This window comes from Mustela nivalis, assembly GCF_964662115.1.
Source record: "Mustela nivalis genome assembly, chromosome: 7".
NCBI classification, from domain to species: Eukaryota; Metazoa; Chordata; class Mammalia; order Carnivora; family Mustelidae; genus Mustela; species Mustela nivalis.
This window is the reverse complement of record NC_139026.1, coordinates 133739361-133765080: the sequence shown is the minus strand read 5'-3', so window position 1 is coordinate 133765080 and position 25720 is coordinate 133739361. Positions and strand designations below refer to the sequence as shown.

The window sequence follows — 25720 nt, the reverse complement described above, 5'->3', positions numbered from 1 at the left end:
CTAACAAAAATGTATAATCATTTAATTAGTTTATTTAGCCTATGTTGTCTTTTTCCAACATTAGACTATAAGCACCATGATGACCGCGTTTTTCTGGTTCTCTATTGGATGCCCCAAACCTACCAAAAGAGAAAGGGGTACTAAAAGGTATAGATCATTCTAACTTGGGCCTGGCCCAAAGTAACAGTATACCTATGGAATTAATAAATGACTGTATGAGAAAACTTAAGTTCTGTACACTAACGCACGCACACCTATACACATACCAAATGACAGAAGGGCATCTTTTCACATGGTCTGGAAAGTACCTCTTCAAAGTGTGGATGTCTGATTAATTTCAACAAAATAATGTACCAAATTCTGCATTCCAATAAAATACTGATACAATATGAATTAGAATGGCACTATCACCTAATAGATGTTTCCTACTGGGTAGTGTCTAACATCAGTTTTCACATTACTTTTCTAATGTGTACGCTAGAAGCAGTATTTTTCAAGGTATCATTGACACATAATATAATTGACTCATTTAAATATGCAGTTTGATGTTGTTTGGTAATTTGTATATAATCACGTAACCACTAAATCAAGATATAAAACAATTCCCTCATCTTAAAAGGTTTCAAAATTCTTAGAAAAATGCCATAAAATTCTGGTAATGTCAGAAATAAGCAATCTAGATAAAAAAAATCAAAAGAAAAGAACTTAGCAGAAATATTTTAGTGGCTGATAAAAATACACTGATTTGCCAAGTGGCAAAATATCTCTGGTGACCTCATGCTTTTCCCCCCTGAAATAATACTACAGATTTCAATCCCACTCAAAGAGCAGATGCTTTCGCAATCACTGGGGTACCATTAGGGGAGAAAAACATCCAAGTGTGGTATTTATTATTTATATATTTCCTGCGTTAAGAGAGGGTGAAGAAGTTTAGACTTTTAGACTGCTTTTTCCATCTTGCCCTTTAAATAAAAAAATAAAATGGAACGACTCTAGGTAATTTGCTGTCTGTTCTGTTGCAAGAACACCAAATAAGAGGCTTTTATAGGAGAGCGGGAAGGGTTGTTCCAGCCCTAAGAACATGAAAGGAATCATCCTGTCAGCGGGCTACTCCACTGTAATTGAGCACAGCTAAAGGAAGGAAGGAACAATGCTGTGCCATTAGGGCAACTCAGCCAAGCTTCCCACTCCTGCCCCACTGTTCCCTGACCCCTCCCACACCCACAAACCCACAGTGGCTTTGTCACCCGGTCTGTGTACATGTTCTCTCCAACACGGTAACATTAAAGGGTTAACTGGGCAAATACAAACCACTTGTTCGTGGTGACTCACGTTCTTTCCATCAGCCTATGCTTCCTTTCCTCATGACAGGTTTTATCTTACCGACCACGAGAGGGAAGTGTAAAAACAATGCATGAGAATCAGAGTAGTATTAATTGTCTATGAAAACTGTGTTTACCTGAAATGTGCCTTTATGACTAGTTACTGAATTTCTGTGCTTCCCAATACTACCTGTAATTTCTAGTGTTTGATCTCTTGAAAGGGATATAATTTTAAAGAGAAAAATTGTTATAATTGGAAAGCAAAGGGAGAAAGTGATGTCACTGTTAAGAATGAACAGATCAGGACGGATTCAGATAACTCACAGAATGCAATCTGTAGAACCACTAGGAAAAGAGCAATTATACCTAGGATGGGATTCTGAAGGGAGAGGTCTCTCCACAGGTGTCCGAACTCTGATTTTTTACTTCATTATGGCAGAGGGCACACTAAGCAAAAAGCCCCTGGGACAGAAGGCTGGATTCCTTACCTCCTTAAAATGTGGCTATTCTTCCAACCAAGAAGGGGGGTAATTATCGTTAAATCTCAGTTCCCTTTGTGTCCATCAGTAGCAAATTCTTACTACCGGACTGATTTAACTCAATTTTGACTCTCCGTTTTTAGTCTCCTGGGTCAGTGATAAACATATGCAGAAAGCTGACCGCCTCCCCCCTTCCCCCTCCCTGGCCCCCTCTGTCTCCACTACTGACGCTCAGAATAGACACTAGCACATGATGCACAAAGACAAAAAGAGGTATCTACATTTTACTAAGCAGGTCAGTCAAGAAATATGGTAATAATAAGTAGACATGAATATATGCATGGTATTTTAAAATGGGATATAAGTAAAAAAAAATACATTAGGTTCTCCCTTTATGCCTACAATATTAGAAAAACCGAAAATACTAAGTGACAATAAAAAGCCCCATAGACATTCTATCGGTTCCCACAGCAGAAAACTTTCTACGCCATCTGTTATTGGACAGTTCTATTTCAAATATGCAACTAGAATTTCAGAGGGCTAGCAACGAGCGCTCTTTTCCTAAATCTGGACAACCATTAGCCCGTCTGAAAGTGAACGTACAGAACCGAGCAGGAAATAATTCCCAAACAGGGTTCTGTGTGTTATTATTATTATTATTTTTAAAGATTTTATTTATTTATTTGACAGAGATCACAAGTAGGCATAGAGGCAGGCAGAGAGAAAGAGAGAGGAGGAAGCAGGCTCCCTGCCGAGCAGAGAGCCCGATGCGGGACTCGATCCCAGGACCCGGAGATCATGACCTGAGCCGAAGGCAGCGGCTTAACCCACTGAGCCACCCAGGTGCCCGGTTCTGTGTATTATTAATGCTCAAAAACTTAATAAAACAAAATGAAAGCAAAGTACAAAGGGAAAATACAGGAAAGAGAAAAATTGTATCAAACTGAAAGAAATAATTCAAGAATCACAACTAAATAATGGAGAAAAGAGGCCCGTAAGATTGGAGTAAGTCTTATTTTTCTTATTTGGATCGAAGTGTAAATAAAATGACTTTTCATGGTGAAATATCACCGAGCAGGAGTGTTTCCACGCTGGGATGGCCTCCCCACATGCCAGGCTGACCATGAGGGGTGTCTCCAATCATTCACCCCCCACAGAGGACACCACCTTCTCAAAGCAGAGACACGCCAGAAGTCCATTGCTGTTAACATGATTCGGGGGGAATATCACAGCCTCTCCCTGGCCACTCTTTGGTTATCCTCATGCAAAATAATTTATTTGGGCTTTGTTACAATAAGAGGTATAATTAGCAGTCATTTTGTAGAATAAGGTATTGATGCCACAAGCCAATTTTCTGAAAGCGCAGTACTGCAGCACCTGTACCATTCATGTTTATAAATCAGGTAATTGTACATCAAGCCACTTCAGTGTGTATGTAATTAGTCTAATTTACATATGTAAATCAATTATCTTATACACAGTTTGCCAACTTCTTGCTTTCCTTTATTTTTCCCCTCATGTTGCAAGTTCAGATAGATCAGATTTCCAAAATATCATTTTAATAAACTATCAGGTTTTTTTTCCTCAAGCCATTTAGGGATATTTCCAATTCCTCCATCTGATAATAAAACACAAGGACAAAGTTCAAAGAAGCTGTTAAGTCTCTGCTGATTCATTATATCAGGAAGCTGCTTTACTAGATGTTCCAAACCCTTTTAATCAATCTTTTCTGCTTCACAAAAGAACATTTCACATGCTCAGGTGTCTCCAACTCTCACCTAATTTCAAGTGACAATACTGAGAAATGACAATATAATTAGAATACAGATTTGATAGGCATAAAAGACAATGACTGATCTCATTCAATTTTTTAAACTCTGGGCAAAGATCTATACCTTTACCCTTGCCATTTAGGCCTACCTGACTCTCCATTCAAATGCTAGTCTACCAGTGATTCCACATTGGAAAAAAATTGAAGATGCATTACTGAAAATGTTTTGAAGGATATAAAGATACAGAATTTTATTCAAGACCACATTAAGGATCAGCACAGCATTAGGTCTCAAATATGAACAAAAACATGAAATAAACTTCAAAAATTCTCCATTTATCTTAGAGAAAATGTTTTAAGTTCATAATGTACATTCTATTACTTAAGTAAAATTTAGATGACTAAAAGTTTTGCTTCATTTTAATATGTGACTTAACTACAAACTATAAAGTGATCTTAATGGAGAAAAACAAAGTAATTCTCAAATGATAATACACTGCCTATTTTTTAAAGAACAAAAATGGTTATTTAAAAAATTTTTAAATTTCCATAAAAAAATAATGTAATACACAGTTTTAGATTCTGAAAGGGTACTTGAAAACACTTTCAGATTTCTGGAAGGAATTCTGAAAGGAATTAAAAGAATTAAAGGTGGTTGATGAAACATATAAATGTGTATTTCCTCTCACTCATTTATCTCCGTTAAAATGCTAGTAAGGGAATCAAAAAGTATAAACCACAAGAAAAAAGAGAACAGAAAAAGAGAGAGCAGTATATAAAAGATTTCAACAAAACTTTTCAATATGGAAAGACTGAGTGGTGATGACTGATTTGGTAATGAGGGAAGCCACAAAATAAAGCACTAGATGAGAACTATTTTGTGGTTACCTGTGCACATCAACCTAGGAGCTGGGAAGGGAGGGGCAGAAAACAAGGGATCCTTTGGAAGTGTCTACTCAAAATACTTGACACCCTCTTATCTCACATACAAAATATCAACATCCAGGAGCCTGTCCCAGTACTCCTCACATACTTACACAGGCAAGAGATTAGAGGTTTTATTCCCTAGAGAAACTGAAGGGACTCGAGATTTGGTGGCATCAGTACAATGGATAATGAGAAGAAGGTGAAACAGGGAAGTGAGCTTGGAAAGGGGGGAGGCCAAAAGATTCAGGGAACAGTGGGTTCCATGTAAGTGACCAGCAGAGACACCAGAGTTCAGTCTAATATGTGGCAGAACTCCACTGTAGAGCAGGACGACATAGGGTTCCAGAAGCATGAAGCTAAAACTCAGAACACAGATTATAAAATGAAGGAGTAGAGAACCTCAGCCATGTATTTCCAGATACACTTCATAAGCACAGACCTGCTCAGGAGAAGGCGGCACCACTAAACCGAATTGGCATTCCTACTGCTCTGTATTACAAGCCTTTTGGTTCTCCTTGCTTTTTGTTAACCAGGTGAATGTATTTATTTTGCAAAGAGTAAAAATGATTAAGTCTATCTGAAATTATGTTGAGTGAAAAAATAGGATAAATTCATAAATAATACTACCAATCATTTTAAACATACCAAAAAAAAAAAAAAGATGAAGGAAATATGTTAAATGTTGAGAGGGGTTCTTTTTATAGTTTCAAGTATTTTCTACAATGATCAGCTATTTTAAAGTCATTTAAAGAATTATTTAAAAGGCGTAAAAGAAAAAATATAAAGTATGAAAACCGTACAATTTGTGTGTCACTGCAGAAAAAGTCAGAAAGTATTTCTTTCTGAAAGAAATACAATAATCAAATGCTAATAAAATCATAATGAACATAATAAATATATACTATTACAGTGAACCAATGAAGGTTTTCCTAGTCCTGAGTTTGATAAAAGCAACTATTTAAAACACTTGTGAATTTTACCAGAATTAATGACTACCTCACTTTAATAATATTCAATGAAAATCAGAAAAACTACATTCTTTTAGGACAGTTACCTTACTTAACAGGGCACCTTCCTGTATGTATTCCTGCATCAGAGAGAACCCACTCCTAGGAGACTCTACAGCTTCCCTTTGGGGACTTACTTAGTATTCAACACCATTTCTGATAATGGTTTTTTTCCCCCGTAAATGTAAATACCTGGTTCTATAGTTTATGACATTAGTATTCAATAAGGACAGAAAAAAAAAAATCACAGCTTTCCATTTTTGTCTAATGAAGCCTCACTTACATTAATTTTCTCTCGTACCCTAGCACCTGGCACAGAGCCTCTGTCACATGTTAGCTGAGCAAAATACAGATGAATAAATCAATATTTTAATGAAGTCCCCTTTCCAGCTTGTTCTTCTACAAGGCAAAGAACCCCTGTTTCTTGAGTCTTTTATTATGGAGATGTTTCCTCTTAGTCGTTAATAGTCTTTGTGGCTTTTCTTTAATTTCCTAATGTGCCCTAAAAGGACAAGGCCAGAATGGGGCACAACATTCTGCTAAGCCTGTGACCAGTTAGGAACAAATTAAAAGAAGGGTTTCCTGGTATCCATGTTACATAAACATTCAGTCATCCCAAGGCTACACTGTAAATTTCCACACACAGAATAATGTTGAAACACTCACCTCAAGAACCAACCACAACTTGTCTCCATTTATTTTATCTTTCTTAAAGTACATCCCGTAGAATCTGACCACATTGGGGTGGTCGGAAAGCGTCTTTAAGATGCTATACTCTGCTTCAATCTCTTCGTCAATGTCCTAGTTTCAAAAAGTCAAAGGAAGAAAAACCATGAGAAAAACATGAATTACATCAAAGAGACACATTAGAGACCACGAGATAGAGAATTTAATTTTGTCAAAGCAAGGTTATAATAATGGCTTTTATTGTGCTCAATAGTACATATTAAAATTTCTCATGCCATTATGTAAGGGGAGAGATTGTGATTTTCCTGCTGATCAAATACATCTCTAATTATGTTAATTTCACTGAGTTAAAAAGGGACAATTAAAAGACTATTTTTGTATGCAATTAGGAAGAAACATACATGAAAAAGGATTCCAAAGGATATTCTTTTCTTTGCAGTGTTAACTTTGTTTCTTTGGCAAAGCCACTGATTTGAAATAAAAACTTTTAGGTGGTTCATTTGGTGCCTTTGAAATAGACAATATATAGAAGTTTTCAAAAAGTAGTCATACAAGCAATAAATGCCTATCTTTCCAAAAAAGTAAAATAAAGTTACACATAAGATGCCATTTAGCCTTCAGTTCGCTAAAGGCTCATTCGCCAGAAACAGAACAGGTTCTTACCCTTGCCAACAAAGATGAAAGATAAACACTTAGTCATGTTTGTAGAAAGCCACAACCCATGAAAGGACTCAGAGTAGTAATAAGAGAAAGGCTTTGAACACTGTTTTTACAGCAACATTTTGTGTCCACATTGTTTTATGACAAAATCATGTAATCACAGAGCTGGAAAGAATTTTAGATCAGTGCTCTAATTTGAGAAAAAGAAGCTAGAGCTCAGAGAGGTTGGTCACAGAACTGGTGAGTGTAAGATCAGGACTAGCTTGCAAGTCCTCTGCCTCCTTCTTTCTAATCCCATTCATTGTATCTCATATCAAAAGTTATAATAGTAAGACTCTCTTAAGAAAAAAAAAAAGCCACTCTATAAAATGCTTGGGATGCATGTGAATTTATTTCACGAAGATTATAATCTCTTGGTTATAAATCTTTTTTATTTGGCTTGTGACATTATGAAGGAAGAGGAAATAGATAATTCTGAGAAAAACATACATGTACTATGACAAGAATAAAAGCAGCAAAAGAGCCAATGTCATACCAGAGTTATGAAACCAATATATTTTATTAAAGCAATAGAACAAAACATGATTTTAAAGGTTCATAGGATACGAAACAGGAGCAAATTATAAAAGAATAATGTCTACATGTATTCACAGTCCATTTGTCCTTCTCCATTAAGAAGTGGAGGAATGGGAGAGCCACGCTGGTTATGGCACGGCATCCGGCTAGAGCCCTTTCTCTGGCCACCATGAACCCCAACCTACACTTGCAAAGACCAGAGAAGATAGGTACAGTCACTCTGGTATAGCTTCATTGATATTTGTGTCTCTCATCCTTCAGTTTAAATGGTAAGGACTGCCTGGGTGGCTCCATTGGTTAAGCATCTGCTTTTGGCTCAGGTCATGATCTTGGGGTCCTGCGAGAGAACTCCATGTCACACTCCCAGCTCAGTGGGGTGCTTCCTTCTCCCTTTGCCCCTCACCCCACTTTAATCCCGCTCATGCTCGCTCTCTCTCTCTCTCTCTCTTTCAAATAAACGAATAAACAAAATCTTTTTAAAAATGGTGAGAACTTCCCAATAAGGAAATATGAAAACGTTCAGCATCAGTTAGGCCTGGACATATGTGTCTCTCTCTTTTTCTTCCCCCAGCGTATGTAATTTATTGCTTGAAAATAAACCCCTACTCTCCCTCTCCTCTGCTCAAAATAATATGAAATGCTATAGTTATAATGGGTTTAGTAGAAATAAACAATCAAAAAAGAAAGTGCAATCCTGGAGACCTTTTGCAGAGTCCTACAGTTTGTTAGTGTAAGATCTGTGACAAGGACCAAGAGTCCCATGTTCTTCACAAACATATCACATCATCCCATGATGTATGCAAGGGTCAGGTAACTGGAGAAGCCACTCTCAACAGAAGTTCAGGAATGATGGGATCACTGACCTCCTTCCGGCTCACCCAAGTGCTGCGGGAGAGCTACAGATTTCCCAGGAGCTGAAAATGTTCCAAAACAGCCAGTTCTCATTCCCAGAAAAAAAGGGGGGGGGGCAGGAGGGGAACTCATCAACTTCTTTACACTCTTCAAAGCCCCGCCCCCAAAAAAGCCTAGAAGATTCCCTTATCACAACTGTTATTCCAAAAAAAGCAAAATAGTACCCCTACTGGGGCATCACTTACAGAGGCCAAAAGACTACACATGAAATTTCAGTTCTTCACAAGGAAACTGACCCTGATTACAAGGGAATACCATTTCTGCTTTGGAAACATTTCAGCAAGCCTGAAAATTAATTTCCTGTCTCTGAGAGAAATATAATTTAACATAAAATATTTCTGGGTTAGCTTAAGAGATATTCTGCCTGAAACCTAAATAAAGGCAGGAAGAAAAAGAAATCTGGCCAAGATGACATCTGAGAATGACTTGTAGATCCTTGAGTCTGTTCTTACAACCTTTCTAAAATCTAAAATAACCTTAAATCAACTGCCGAGCTATTAAGAGCTGTATTTATTCATTTATGTATTTGTATTATATGTTTGTTCAATTAAATATTTATTGGTCCCTACTGTATATGTTAAGTGTATAAACAAGAAAAACCTAACAAACGGACTTTTTTTTTTTTTTTACATTTTCTTCAATGGCAATTGACATTGTGACAAATCAATAAAGTTACTGTAGACTTTTTAACTCTTTAGTACAAATAAAAACAAAGTTCGTAGGAAAAAACTGAAAAAATAATGTGACATACATGAATTGGGTCCAGAATTTTCACTGCTGCTTTTTGGCCATTTTTCTTATTCAACACTTTAAAAACTTTCCCGTAAGTTCCTTTGCCAATTGTTTCGGTGATTTCCCATGTATCAGAAGGATCAGGAAAGTTATCAAAGATGATTGTTTTTCCAGTTAATGGAAGCATCTCACAAGTCTAAATCCCTAGAGAGAAAAAGTACAGTTTCAGCTACATTTGATTGGGGATACTAAATCGCACACATAAACTCATGGGAAAATAACATTTCACTGACATGATATAAAATATACAGCAGTAACCAAATGTACTCAGAATTACAAAAAATTTTAATTTCAATTCTTTTTGCAAACAGATTAATATGAGTTTAATAATCCTTTGTAAACAGAGCTTTATTTCTATGTTTAATACAGTCCCATATCAATTGCTCTTCATTCTTCTCATTAAAATAAGAGGCACATATTTAAATCACTTTGATATACTGCTTTATATTCAGATATTAATACAATGAATAAAAAAATTAAAATTAACCTTAGAGATGATAAAATTCAATTTTGTCAAGGCAAATCCCACACTTTGAAGTGATTGTATCTTACACCACTCCTCTATGTAAAGCCCAACAATGGGTCCCCTCATATTGCTTTTAGGAGTTGTTTTTTTGTGGGGTTCTTTGTTTTTGATATTTTATTTATTTGACAGAGAGAAAGAGAGAGAGAGAGCACAAGCAGGGGGAGCAGCAGGCAGAGGGAGAGGCAGTCTCCCCGCCGAGCAGGGAAGCCAATGTGGGGCTCAATCCCAGGACTCTGGGATCATGACCTGAGCCAAAAGCAGATGCTTAACTGACTGAGCCACCCAGATTCTCATAGGAGAAATTTAACACAACCTACCAGATCCTTTAAAGTAGGGCCCTCACTTACTGTCCTAGCTTCATGTCTCAACTCTTCTTTTCCCAGATACTACACACCAGTCACTTGGGATCATTTAAATTCATTTTTTTCTTGCTTAAGGATCTTAGTAGATATGAATCCCTCCAACATCTGCCTGTGGTTTCTTTACTAAATTCCAACACCTTCTTATCTTTTAGATCTCGGCTTAGATGTCATTACCTCTGAATGCAACCACTCTCCATCCCATGTGGGTTGTATGCTCAACCCTGTACTCACGAAGCACTCTACACACGTTTATCCGATCTTACAATATGCCCTACACCTGGCACAGTGCTGAAATAATTAGAATACAGCCAATGAGGTCAGGTGAGTTTTAAAAGCAGATGTTATATGTGACCTGAAATAAGATCCCAGGTTTCTTGACTTCCCAGTAATGTTTTTAAACTTCTATGCTCTTCCTATATTATATTCAACCATTTATATAGAATTACCAAAACAAAAAAACAAAATAAAAGTAACAGAAAGAGCTCCTACAACTTCTGGTGGCCCTTACGTTTTTTCAATTATCTGTGCAAATGCTCACTATCTTTGGTGTTAAAAAGTTGTGTGCAGTTGTGCTTGTATGTGTACACATACACGCAGAAACATATCTTTTAATAAATAGGCATAATTTCTACATAATAATGTCAGCCCATGAAATTCATTGGTCTAACCACAATTTTGTATCTCAGCTACATCACTGATCCACTGAGTCCTCTCTTTATAGTCATCAACCTGTTCATTTTTCATTCCTTCTTCATTTGCTTCTTCCCAGCATAAATTCTACAGCTTGAATTATTATGACTTCCTTGCAAATACTCCCAACTCTCATTGCTCTTTCTCTGCCATCAGTCTCCCAGAATAAAAAAAGGCAAGTCTGATTAAACAATACATGTCCTCACACCTGTGACTGTAGCTAGACAAAAACTACACTACCATATTGACTGGTTTCACTTCAAATTCAGAATAACAAACCTACAAATAGACCCTGGACACTGCCTAGAAGTCCTACTGTGTTTCCCTGGTTGTCTGTTCCTTTCTCATTATTTCACAGTGATCTCTGCTCTCACATTTTCCTGTCCTCAAATTGCTCTTCTTTGTTCTCTATCCCCTTCCACAAAATTTCCCAACTGATGCTTTTACTTAAGTAGTTGAAAAGACAAAAGCAACAATAAACTCCTTACTTCTACAAACTATGAACTACTACAAACTTCTACAAACTACAAACTTCTCATCCTGAAGACCGCAAACCAATGTGCATCAAACATGAATTCATTCTCATTGAGTCTATCATCGATTTTTGTTCTTTGTCCTCAACTAGTCTGTTTCTTCAGTTCCTTCTCAGCCTTCAGATCCTGGCTAAAACATCACTTTCTTAGAAGGGCCTTTCTTGACCAACCTACATAAAATTACAAAAGAGTATAGGCTTTATTTTTACTGAAATAAAGCAAAAAAAATAAGGATTAGGGAGAGCGGAAAAGAATTTTGAAATTCTAAACAAAATAAGGATCATGTTCTGATTCGTTATACTTAAGGGCACATCATCTCATAAATGGCTATGAATGGCTCTAAAAATTACATCACTACATAAAAACACCCTCATGAATAGTTCTTAGAACACTTAATCTTTCTGAAATTTGTGCCTTTGATCCAAAATGCAATGGAATAAGTAGGAGGTAATCAGTAATAATCATCCCCTTTAGTGATTTCACAATCAGTGACATGATAACTACTTCTTACATCTATGTACTTGAGTCATGCAAATAAGCATTTATGCCATCCATATAATGTAAAAGTTAGACCAAAAGACCAAATTAAATCTTGTTAAATGCCTGAAATAAGCATTTTTACCCACAAGAGACATTCATTATATGGAATACTGCTTTTCAAGTGGTAGCATTATTCAACATGATTTTAATATCTGCAACATTAATTGTTAGGAATTAACTATTGGTATTTAAATATACAGGCATAAGAATGACTGAAAACCTAATTTATACAGAGTATACATTAGAGTCTTGGGGATACAAAGATAGTCAACTCATGGATAGATATATGTAAGTAATACTATGAAAAGTGACAGATAATGGAAACAAGCTTAAAGTGCTATAGAAGCCCAGGTGAAGAAGCAATTAATTCTGGAATGATCATAAAAAGATACAGAAAATAAGCAGGATTGGAGCTGGACATTAAACATGAATGGAAGTTTGTCCAAAAGATAATTTCCTCTTTAACGATTCTTAGTAAGATAAATATTTAAAGCACTGCATTGTTATATTATAAAAATTTTTATATTATATTTATATTATAATTATACTTATATTTTTAAAAAATTATAAAACAATAATCACAGAATAATGAAAGCCAAGGTGTTTGGGAAACAGAATACACTTAGTCAAATGTCATTTAAAAGAAAAAAAACTCCCAAGAAGTAGATGAAATGAAGTCTAAAATGACATCCTCAAAATTAAACATTAAAGAATTCAAAACCTTAGAATAGAAACAAGTCTTCTAAATTTTACACTCTACTTTTTCCAGTACTGATAGGTTATTATTAAGAATAAAATATCAGTTAGTAAACAACTAATTATTTAATGATTATAGTAGGTTGTATCCTACATGGCAATGATCTTATTTTTCCTAGTCCTTTACCACTCATGGAATAAAAAGTAATTCTCTAGCTCATAAAAATGAATAACTTCTTAATTATGTGATCATATATGCTAAATATCTTTTTGGCATATATACAGTAAGTACATATTTTGTACACATGTATGTACATATGTATTATAGTATATATTATGTATATATTTTGACATATGTATTTACCATAATTCAAAAAGGTACTTCCATTTTAAAAGCTACATTTAAAAAATGAAAAATCATCTTTTTGAATTGATTTATTATATATTGAGCTGCTAAGGGGTCTTTTTCATGATTAAAAAAAGACCATATTACAATGAAAAAAGTATCTTACTTCAGGATCTTATCAGTCATCTTAACACTTATTTTGACTGCTTTTGTAAACCTTTCTTCCATTCTTCTTTACTAAAATAACCAAACTGACTTCATGCTCATTCTAAAACACAGCAGGGCTGATCTCCCTTTGGGCTATGTTTTCCCTCTGCCTGGAATGCTCTTTCTCTAGATATCCATGTTGCTTACTTCCTCACTTTCTTTAATTCTTACATCAGCGATCACCTCCTCAGTAGTCTTATCCTAACCACCCTGTTTAAAATGCCACCTTACTCCCCTCTACCCTATCCTATCTCCAAACTCCTGCTCCCTCTTTCCCCACTATATTTTCATAACATTTTTTATCTCCTTCATGCTACAACACTTCCGGTTTATTATGTTTTAATTATTGGTTTTCTATACTACTAGAATTTAAGTCCATGAGCACTGAAATTTTATCCAGGTTGTTCACTGATATATCCCAAAGACTCTAAACCCATGACTGGCACAGAAGAAGTACTCAATAAGTACTTGTTGAATACTGGATAGAAATGAATAAAACACAGTAACCAGAAAAATTTCAGGTGATTTTACCAATGAATTTAATAAAGTGATTAAGAAAGAAAGAATGTCATCTGATGCAAGCTTTTTTCAGAGACTAGTGATAGAACACTTGAAAGTACCTACAAAGAGAAAGAAGTTTTTTTTTTTTTTAAGAACCAAACAGAAATTCCAGATATGAAAATTAAAATAATTGAATTGAAAAATTTTCTGGATGGGTTTAATAACAGACTTGCACAGGCAGAAGAAAACCAGCAAACTTAAAGCCAAGTAATTTGAAATTATCAAGTCTGAGGGAAAAAAAGAAAAAGAAATGTAGAAAAATAAACAGAGCCTAAGGGACTCATGAGATCCCATCAAGAGGACCAATATAAGCATTACCAGTAAGAGAAGAAGAAGAAGAAGAAAAAAAAAAGAATGAGACAAGGAGAATATTTGAAGAAATGATGGCTGAAAACATCATAAATTTAAGAAAAATACATGGATATACAAATCTAAGTAGATGGATCTACAAACCTAAGAGACCTCCAAAACTGCAAAGATAAATCCCAAGAAACCCACACTGAGACACATTATAATGAAGCTGTCAAAAGACAAAGACAAAGAAGTAATCTTGAAGGCAGCAAAAGAAAAGCAACTCACCATTTACAAGATTTCCCAGCAGAAATCTTGTAAGTCAGAAGGTACTGGGACAACACAGTTAATGTGCTGAAAGAAAGACTTGTCAACTGAGAATTTTACATGCAGCAAAAGTGTCCTTCAAATACGAGAAAGAAATTAACACTTCCCCAAATAAATAACAGCTGAGGGAGTTCATTGCCACTAGATCTGTCCTACAAGAATTGCTAAAAAGAGTCCTTTGGGTTGAAGTGAAGGATGCTACACATTACATAATGATAAAAGGATTAACTCACCAAGAAGATATAACAATTATAAATATATATGCACAAAACATCAAAGCTCCAAAATATATAAAATAAACATTGATGTAATTGAAGGAGAAATAAACAGCTCTACTATAATAGCAGGAAACTTCAATACGTTGCCTTCCATAACAAGTAAAACAAAGAGACAGAGGTCAGTAAGGAAATACAGCACTTGAACAACACTATGGCCCAACTGAATCTAAAAGACACATACAGAATGTCCATCTAACGATAGCAGAATACACATTTTTCTCAGATGTAGATGGAACATTCTGTAAGATAAACCACATGTTTGGCTACAAAGCAAGTCTTAATAAAATTTAAAAGGCTGAAAATATACAAAATACCTTTTTCAGTCAGAACATGATGGAACTAGAAATCAACAGCCAAAGGAAAACTAGAAAATTGATATATACATGGAAATTAAACAACACACTATTAAATAATTAATAAGTCCTCTAAGAAATCACAAGGAAAATTAGAAAATATCTTGAAGCAAAGGAGACTACAACATATCAAAACTTAAGGGATGCAACAAAAGCAGTGTTAAGAGGCAAATTTATGTTAAATTTAACATAATATTTATGTTAAGCATAAATTTATGTTAAAAAAAAGAAATATCTCAAGTCTTAATTTTATATCCTAAAACTAGAATTAAAGGAAGAGGAACAAATTAAACCCAAAAGAAAAGGAAATAATAAATACTAGAGCAGTGATAAATAAACAGAAAAGACAAAAACAACAGAAAAAATCAACAAAGCCAAGAGTTTGTTCTTCAAAAGATAAACAAAATCGACAAACCTTTAGTTAGAGAGAAAATAAAAAGGAGAAGAAACAAATAATCAAAACCAGAAAGGGAAGAGGGGGCATTACTACTAATTTCATAAAAATAGAAAGGATTGAACTAGGAATAATTACATGCCCACACAATGGATAAATTAGATGAAATGACAAATTCATAAAAACACACAAGCCACCAAGGCTGAACCATGAAAAAATTAAAAATCTGAATAGGCCTATAACTAGTGAGGAGACTAAATCAGTCATCAAAATTCTCAACAGCAAAAGTAGCTCAGGACCACGAAGATTTACTGGTTAATTTGACCAAACATTGAGGATAAATTAACACCTTAAACGAAATTTAACACCTTAAACTCTTAACAAGCGAGGACTAAGAATTCTTAAACTTCCAAAAAAGTTAAGAGGAGTGAGCACTGCCTACCTCATTCTATGAGTCCAGCTTTACCCTGATACCAAAGCCAGGCAAGGGCACTGCAAGAATACCAATATCCCAAAAAACACTGATACAAAAATCTTCAAATAAAATACCACCACTGAATTCAACAGAGTATTCAAAGGGTCTCAACAGCGTATTCAAAGGATCATACATGGTGACCAAGTGGGATTTATTCCTGGAATGCAGGAATGGCTCAATATATGAAAATCAAACAATGTAATACATGATATTAACAAAATAAAGGGTAAAAATGATCATTTAAATTGATGCAAAAATGTGTTTGATAAAATTTAATATTCATTTAAGATTTAAAAAAAAACCCCTCAAACTCAGAATAGAAAAAAATTCCCTGGACATAATAAAGGCCATGTATGAAAAACACATAGCAAACATCACACTCATTGGTGAAAGACTGACAGCCTTTCCTCTAAGAACAGGAACAGGCAAGGAGGCCTACTTTTGCCATTTCTATTCAACACAGTACCAGAAGTCCTTGCCAGAGCAAGTAGTCAAGAAAAAGAAAAGACATCCATAGATAAAGAAAATGTGGTATATATATAAAATGTAATATTAGCCATCAAAAAAAAAAAAAAGAAATCTTGCCATTTGCAATGATGTGGATGGAACTAGAGGTTATCAGTCTAAGCAAAATAAGTCAGTCAGAGAGAGATAATTATCATAGGATTGCACTCACATGCGGAGTTTAAGAAACAAAAAGACAAGCATAGAGGAAGAGAGGGGAAAAATGAAACAAGACAAAATCAGAGAGGGAGACAAACCAAGACACAATTATAGGAAACAAACTGAGGGTTCTTGGAGGGGAAGGAAGAGGGGGGATGGGGTAACTGGGCAATAGGCATTAAGAAGGGCATGTGATATAATGAGCAGTGGGTATTATATAAGTCTGATTAATCACTGAACTCTACCTCTGAAACTAATAATATACTATATGTTAATTAATTGAATATAAACAAAAGTAAACTAAAAAAAAAGAATAAATCCTTCCCATAACAAAAGTAAAAAAAAAATCCAAATTGGAAGGGACGTTTAAAATTATCTCTATTTCTCTATTCACAGATGACTTGATCTTATATGAAGAAAACAAAAAAATACTGTAGAACTAACCAATGAATTCAGAAAAGCTGTGAGATATAAAGTCAGTTTCATTTCTATACACTAACAATGAATCTGAGAAGGAAATCCAGAAAACAATTCTCTTAACAATAGCACCAAAAAGAATGGAATACTTAGGAATAAAGTTAAGGAGGCAAGAGACTTGTACAGTATAAACTATAAAGCACTGTTGAAAGAAATTAAACAAGACACAAAGAAATGTAGAGACAACCTGTGTTCACATATTGGAAGACTTGATATTGTTAAGATGTCAACACTACCCCAATCTACAGATGCATTGCCTATCAAAATCTCAAAAAGAAACAGAAAAAAGAAAATCCATCTTAAAAACCATATGGAATCTGAAAGAGTCTCAAATAACCCAAACAATCTGAAAAAGAAGGATAAAGTTGGAGGTCTCACACTTCCTGATTTCAAAACTTACTTCAAAGTTACAGTAATCAAAACAGTGTGATCCTGGCATAAAGACAAATACATAGACCAAAAGAATAAATGAGAGAACCCAGAAAGAAAACCTCATATATATGGTCAAATGATTTTCAACAAGACTGCCAAGATCATTAAATAGGGAAAGAACAATCTTTTCAACAACTGGTGTTAAGAGAACCGGATAACCACATGTAAAAGAATGAAACTGAATTCTTCCATTACACCATATACAAAAAATTAATGTCCCCCACCCCCCAACATCAGGTTCCGGGATCAGCAGGGAGTCTGACTGGGAATCTCTCTCTCTCCTCCTCTGCCCCTCCCCCAATGCATGATTGCTCTCTTGATCTTTCTTAAGTAAATAAAGCTTTAAAAATTAAGAAAGACCAGGGCGCCTGGGTGGCTCAGTGGGTTAAAGCCTCTGCCTTCGGCTCAGGTCATGATCCCAGGGTCCTGGGTTGGAGCCCCGCATCAGGCTCTCTGCTCAGTGGGGAGCCTGCTTCCTCCTCTCTCTCTCTGCCTGCTTCTCAGCCTACTTCTGTCAAATAAATGGATAAAATCTTAAAAAAAAAAAAAAAAAAAAGAATCCCTGGAAGAGGGGTCTTTAAAAAAATAAAATTAAGAAAGACCCAAAAAATTAACCCTAAATGTATCAAAGACTTAAACCTAGGAGGTAACACTGTAGTACTTAGAAGAAAACATAGGGGAAAAGCTTCATAGCAGTGGATTTGGCAATGATTTCTTGGATCTGACACTCAAACACAGGCAACAGAAAAAAAAAACAGATAAACTGGATTTCATAAAAATTAAAAACTTGTGCATCAAAGGATGCTATCAACAGAGTGAAAAGACAACCTACAGACAGAAGAAAATATTTGCAAGTCATATATTGTATATAAGGTTAACAAGAATGTAAAAAGAACTCCTAAAGGACAACAACAAAATAACCCAATTTAAAATATGGGCAAAAAACATGAATAGATACTTGTCCAAAAAGATACACAAATGGCCAATAAGCAAATGAAATGATGCTCATCGTTACTAATCATTAGGAAAATGCAAATCGAAACCATAATGAAATACCACTTCATACCCATTAGGATGGCTATTATAAAAAACACAGAAAACAAGTGTTGTTGAGGTTGGGAGAAATTGGAACTCTTGAACATTGCTGGTGGGAACGTAAACTAGTACGTTTGCTGTGGAAAATGGGATAGTGGTTACTCAGAAAAACACAGAATTAACAACAATTAATAACAATTCTACTTTTGGTTATATATTTAAAAGAACAGAAAGACGGTTCTCAAAGAGATATATGCATATTCATGTTCATAGCTGTATTACAGTAGCTCAAAAGCAGGAGAAAGCCACATGTCCATCAATGAACGATATGCATTAATGCTGGATGGATCTACAATGGAGTATTACTCAGCCTTATCAGGGCAAGGACATTCTGACACATGCTGCGACACGGATTAGCCTAGAAGACCTCATGCTTACCGAAAAAAGGCTCCAAAGACCCTACCTCCCAACACCCTGGTGGTCAGGATTTCAACACAGGAATTTTGGAAGGACACAAACATTCAGACCAGAACACCATCTGAAATTCCCTTTGGAAGTATCTGGCATTAACTGTTTTCCAGACTGACTCAGTCCAACACATCCAATTCATTTGAGATAAGACTAGAAAAAATGGAGAAAAAGCCACAGGTAATGGCTGTGAGTTTTCCCAAATAGGTGAAAGGTGTGAATACTTGAAGTTAGGAAGCTCAAGTAGGGTAGATAAAAAGAAATCCACAGTTAGACACACACTACAGTGAAACCATGGAACACCAAAGACAAAGAAAATCTCTTAAAACCAACCAACTAGAAATGAAAGATTACATGTAGAGGAAAACAATTAGAATGGCTGCTGATATTTCCTTTTTTTAAGATTTATTTATTTGAGAGAGAGAGAGAGAGAGCTGGGGGAGGGGCAAAGGGAAAGGGAGACAAGCAGACTCCCTGCTGAGAGGGGAGCCCCCCACAGGTTTCGATCCCAAGACCCTGAGATCATGACCTGAGCAGAAATCAAGAGTCAGACACTCAGCGGACAGAGCCTTCCAGGTGCCCCTTGACGGCTGATATTTCAATAGAAAGTGGAAGTATGATATATTCAAAATATATATATACACATTCAAATGAAAGAAAAAATTGTTAATCTAAAAATAAACAAAATATCCACAAAAGTATCTTGCAAGATAAATTCATTTTTCACCAAAAAAAAATTTGTGTTTAACAATAACGACCTCTGAGAAAGAGCACGTTTATAGGATATCTTTCAAGAATAATAATGATCCACAAGAAAGGTCTGAATTGCCACAAACAGCAAAGAAACTGTTACGCATGTGTATAAATCTAAACTAGCACTGCCTGCAGGACACAATAATACATAATAATGAATGATAATAATAATGAATTGAATAATATGAATAAAATGAGTAATAATGACAAATAATGAAAAGTGCCGTAAAAGGATGTCAATGTTCCTAAATTCCTTATATGGTTAAAGAGGCACTTAGAAATAATAACTTCAGACTTTTAAGATAGATATACATGTTAAATACCTACATTAAAAATGAGAACCTCAAAATACCATTCTATAAAGAAAGGTATTATATTTATATTTATATTTATATTCTATAAAGCAGGTGGCTTTACTCAAAACCAAGCCATATTGTAATACCCCGATTCTTTTTAAAAAATATTCATCATATATATTTGCAGAACATTATTGAAGGATCCCTCCCTTAACGCACTCACTTCCGCCAAGCTGTTTCAACTTCTCCACATAAAGTTTAAGATAGATTCAGAAGGAACTCCTGCCTCTGACAGAAGAAACATACTGGAAGGTCAACAGGTCAGCTACCTAAGCTGTCCCTCTCCACATGACAGCCAGAACGATCTCAAAACAGAAAATCAGATCACATGATTTTCTTGCTCACAAGCCTTCAAAATCCGTATTCCTACTGCCTTCCCCAGACCCTGAACATCTGGCTCTTTCTGATACCCCTAAACTCACCCCAAGTTTTTCGTCACAACTCTCTGTGTCTTCTGCCTTCTGACAGGTCTTAGGACACCGTAAAGTCTTGTCTGCCACAGGAGGTCCTGTTGTCTTGGCCTCGCTGCTTCCCCAAACCCTCTGCATGCCTGGCCTGACCTTCTCTCGTATATATACCATAAAGATCACATAAAGTCACTACACCCACAAATGAACTACCCCTGCTTTTATCTTATTGTCTGATTATCCTCTTGGCATGATTGTGAAAGTAATAAAGCCTCCCCGGTTAAAAGAAGCCGACTAAAAAGCGTGCTTGCCATATAAAACAACTTCGCAGAACAGGCTAAATCACCACACAAATTTGGGGTATCTCCTCTTACAGAATTTTAAAATGCACTCACAGAAATCTCTGGTCTAACTTAACTGTAGATCTGATGAACTAGACACATACCCCTTTCAGCTTTCCAATAACATAGGTAATAAAGTATAGCTTAAAACAGACCTTTGTCTAGTTATATATATGGTCTGTTTTGAATGAGCCATAATCAGTGTTTTGTTCCCTTCAATCTGCTTAAAGATGCTCTGTCGAGAGAGAAAACAAAGACTACTGATGCACTTCCATACATGTATTCTTTCTACCACTCCTTTCCTTAGTTTGTAATTATGGGGATAAAAGTACCCGCTTAAAATAAACGCTGAAACCCAAAGAAAGGCTATCATTTCCTAGCAAATTTCCCCATAGTTAAAAAGTGGCATTAAGGGACGCCTGGGTGGCTCAGTTGGTTAAGCAGCTGCCTTCGGCTCAGGTCATGATCCCAGCGTCCTGGGATCAAGTCCCACATCAGGCTCCTTGCTCGGCAGGGAGCCTGCTTCTCCCTCTGCCTCTGCCTGCCATTCTCTCTGCCTGTGCTCTCTCTCTCTGATAAATAAATAAAATCTTTAAAAAAAAAAAAAAGTGGCACTAATTAGTAGGATGCCTGACTGGGTCAGTTGGTTAAGTGTCTGTCTTTTGCTCAGGTCATGATCCCAGGGCTCAGGGATCAAGTCCCACGTTAGGAAGCCTTGCTCAGCGGGGAGTCTGCTTCTCCTTTTGCCTGCTGCTCCCCCACTGTACTCTCTCTCTCTGACAAACAAATAAATAAAATCTAAAATAAAATAAAATAAAATGTGGCATTAGTAAAAACCTAAAACAACTTTAAGTCATCAGAACACTATCTTTAGTTTTCAAACAAACTTACAAGCTTCAACGTCCACAGCCATATAATGCAATGAAAATGCGTGTCTGAACTATTTCTGAGTTGATTTATGTATCAAATAAGGAAATGCTTCATAAATTGTAATACAGGACTACTGTACTCCTTTTTAAAGGAAGAAATTCGGATTATGGTTTTGGCCACACCATTACCTGTTCAAGTTAGCAAGGCATGTTCTCAGAGTCCAAAATCACAACCTGAAATGTTTGCAGGACAAGGGAAGTGAAATACATGAGTGAAGCAGGTGGGAGGAAGTACAAACAGAGAGTGACCTTGTGGAACCTGGGCGGTACAGGCCCCCCATCCAAAATGGGCCAACCACCTGCTGGCTTCAGCAGCTAGCAGCTGTAAGCTCCACCTTGCAACTGTTTTTCAGGAAAAGCTAGAACTCTGGGAACTTACATGAAACATATTAATTTCAAAAATATTGATAAATGAAGGGTGCCTGAGTGGCTCAGTCAGTTAAGTGTTTGCCTTTGGCTCAGGTCATGATCCTATGACCCCAGGGGTCGAGCCCCCCACACCACTGCATCCAGCTCCCTGCTCTGTGGGGAGTCTGCTTCTCCCTCTCTCTGCCCTTCCCCCAGCTTGTGCTTGCTCTCTCTCTCTCTCTCTTTCTCACTCACTCTCAAATAAGCAAAATCTTTAAAAGAAAATTAAAATATTGGTAAATCATTTTAAAGTATTCAATTATTTTTAAGTGATGAGCTCACCCAAACCAACACATCTCAAGACCAAATTCAGCTTTTAAGCTATTGCCTTAAGACTTCTACATGAGGTTTTCTGTTCTTTGCAAGAAGTGGACAATGGACAGAAACCTAACCACATGGTGTAATCATCCTCAGAGCTCAGGAAAATGGAAACTAACAGCAGCTAGCATTTTTCTGACTAACTGCAATATGCCAGGTGCCTACTATTCTTATAACTTTATATGCCTTATGTCATTTAAGACTTAATGAGAAACATTCCAGAAAGGCATTACTGTAACCCACAACCTGGGATTAGACAGAGTTTTTAAAGTCAAAATGCTGGTGAATGATGGAGTCAAGAAAAAGACCAGGTCAAAGCCCATGGTAGAAAGCTGCTGTTCAATGATGCATTATTTTAGTTCAGAAGAGTAATGCTCCCCAGCTAGAGGCTCCTGACTCCCTGTGTGTTCCCAAAATGGTAAAAGGTCTTCTGTGACTTATTTTGAAAGCCTATTGGACATCTGTTTACTCTCTAATGGATAACTGAGTTTGTTTCCTATTACCAAGGAAAGGGGGTTTGCTTCTTAGATACAGTCTTTCAAATTATAGCTCCAGGGGAAAGATTAATGAAGGGATCTTTGTTTAAAAAAAAAAAAAAAAGGTGGAAATGAAAAGTTTAGAGCACTGACATTACAGAAATCATTAAAATGATAAAAACATTGTTACATCAAAACTTTATATAATCTACATTCATATACTATAAAGTAGATTTGTACTTCCAAATACTTGTTCACAAAACTATTAGTAGCAACTAGTGGACCTTCAAATATTTTAGATTTGGCAGAGAAAAGTTGTTTTTCAAACACTTGCCCAAAAAAATTAGGCCGTAAAGATACAGTTGAAAAAGGAAGGCAAGACAATGCTATCCCCTTTTGTGATGTGACCACAATCTCTACAAATTGATATACCAAGCTGGTATTAAAGACCATCAAGTTTAATCTTTCATTTTGGACTTTTTCCTTTCACCAACAATAATAAAAAAGGACTAAGACAAATGAGAGTAATTTTTCATACCCACTAGACATCACATCAATATATTCATAAAAAACAAGTTATCACTGAAATCTTACACATCTCTAAGTTCTCCCATTTGAAAACAATTATCTTTTATAAGATCAAAGATATGGCATGAATAACATGGACCCTCATTTATTTGTCAACACTTGGAACTTAGGCTCCAGCAAACCCAGAAAACCGGTCAACTTTATCACCTACCTTTAGAAAAGTCTGAAAGTAAAACACAATATTGCTCAGATACAAGACATCAAGTGTCCAGGCTGCAGCTGCGGTCCAGGGCCTGTGACACACAACAGCGAAGTCATGGTGTTACAGGGAAAAGCATCCAGGATCTGGGGAAAATAATTAGAAGATGAACTTACAAACATGTAAGCAGTATGGCAGAACTACAATTTTTTCCTCCGTTTTAGCATTTTTACACAACTAACAACGGAGCACAAAGCACTTCATCTCCTCTACCAACATAAAACAAATCTAAAGTCACTGGATCAATGCGAATTACAAAAATACAAATAAAAATTAAAAAATTAAGGCTTTAAGAGCAACTACAACCACCAAGAAAACTGTAGACACAATGAAACCCATGAGTATTCTTCGGATTTTCAAACTTTTTTTTTTTTTTTTTTTTTTTTTTTAAATTTTAGTGCCCTTACAAGCTATTTCAAGGCTTACGTCTAACACCATCCTAGTACTAATGATCTCTTAAAATTTGTTTTAAATTTCTCTTAGGAAAATGTCAGCAAGGTGCAAGTAGTAGAAACTACTGGAAAACAGAACGGGACTGTTAGCTAGTTGAAAGGACATCGTTTCTGGGAGGATTCCTCTATTTCTCAACAGGGATCACAGTGCTCTTGTCTGCCCTTTCTCTCCCCTTAGAGAACTTTCCAGAGACGTTTGGAGTTGCAGGGACCCCAGCCCCACCGACCTGCTCCTAGAGTAACCATCCCCGAGCAAGAGCTCCCTGGGGCCGACCCGGCGCGGCGTGGCGCCACAGGTTCCCCCCGGGCCGCCGCGGCGAGGTGCGTCCTCCCCTCCGCTTCTCTCCGCACCGCCTTCACGCTCCCCGTCCAGGGCTCCCGGCAGGCGTGGGGACGCGCGGGCACCCTGGCCTCGCACTCTCGGAGCCCGGGGCGCGCCCTCCACGCACCCCCACCCCACCCCCGGGGCCCGAATGCAGCTCCGCCTCCTGCGCCGCGCAGGCCCCGCCCCCTCCCCGCGCTCCTCGCCGGACCGCGGCCCTGACCCCTACCTGGGCCGGAAGTGGGTGCCTGCTGACTCCCCTCCCGGGGCGCGGGAACGTGCTTCCTCCCCGCCGCGCCCCCGCCGCACCCCGCGCGCGCCGAGAGGGATGGCCGCACCGCCACCTGCGCCTCGGAACCTCGCCGGGCAGTGGGCCGGCGGCCGGGCTGCGAGGGCCTTCCCGGACTCGACTCGACCTGCGCCTCCTTCGCCTGGCGCCCGGGACGCGGGGGAAGGGGAGTGCAGCGCCCACCCTGGGGCGCCCCGGATCCCTGGAACTTCCCGGACAGGCCCAGTGTCTCGGAACAAATTCACCTCGTTTTAATGCTTGGTGTCCACCCCAGTCCCCTGCTCCCCCGCTCCCCCCCCCCGCCCCCGCCAAGAACTTCCCCAATTTGGGGGGTTCAAGCCAGCGGCAGGCTCCGGGCTGAAAATTTAGACCTGAGAAGGGAAAGTGACTAATGAAGTCGCCCCCAGATACCAATTCACTTGGGCGGTGTAAGGAGCCTGGGGTTGAGTCTTCAGGAAGACTCCTGTCAATTACCAGCCCTCTAGCTAGTCCCGCGCTGGTCCTGCCCTGACTGTTCGGAGCTCATCGAATGGGTCCATGCTGACCACATTGCCCTGAACAGCCTCGAGGGACATTGTGCGCATAGTTAGGCCTTCCTCACCTTCAACAGGTGTGAACCATAGTCAAAATGTCCTTTGGTTCTGTTAATAATGTAAATGGGCCTGACATTGATGTTGTTATCTGAGAATTCTAGAAGAGAACAGAGGTCATCCAGTCCTAATCAATGCATCTGCCTTAAGAAAAAACTTGATCATGCCAAAAAGGCATTCAGCATATTCAATATCCTTCCTTAGATTTGTCTGAAATCTAGATTTCTTTGAAATCTAGAAATTGAACAATGAGTTTTTGTCAGAATATCGTGTATCTTATCTGATATCTGAGGTTATCTCAGAATATTGAGAATATCATATCAATGCTAACACATACACAGACTCAAAATTTTAAGTTACTTCTTTAAAAACCAGCCTATCAAATATATTATTTAACATAATGAAAAGAAATAACCAACTGCCCACATACAAAATAAAATAGGCCAACAATAACCAATTAAAATACAATGGGAAAATGGATCACATTCACAATAGCAACAAAGAA

At 37.2% G+C, this 25720-nt stretch overlaps 1 protein-coding gene across 4 annotated transcripts in view; it reads right to left on the bottom strand.

Moving 5' to 3' along the window:
• The window catches only part of MYO3A (myosin IIIA), a 241353-nt gene extending 216864 nt beyond the window's left edge, over positions 1-24489 (bottom strand). For 2 of the 4 annotated variants that reach the window (XM_082740863.1, XM_082740865.1), the window contains exons 1-4: positions 24242-24489; positions 23515-23648; positions 9093-9277; positions 6173-6307 (exon numbers count right to left, since the gene is read on the bottom strand). In XM_082740863.1, coding sequence (XP_082596989.1) covers positions 6173-6307; positions 9093-9260 — 303 coding nt within the window. In that variant the 5' untranslated portion in view covers positions 9261-9277; positions 23515-23648; positions 24242-24489. The remainder of the gene's footprint in view (positions 1-6172; positions 6308-9092; positions 9278-23514; positions 23649-24241) is intronic. The other 2 variants (XM_082740866.1, XM_082740864.1) reach the window with 2 other exon arrangements.
• Positions 24490-25720: the final 1231 nt, after the last annotated feature.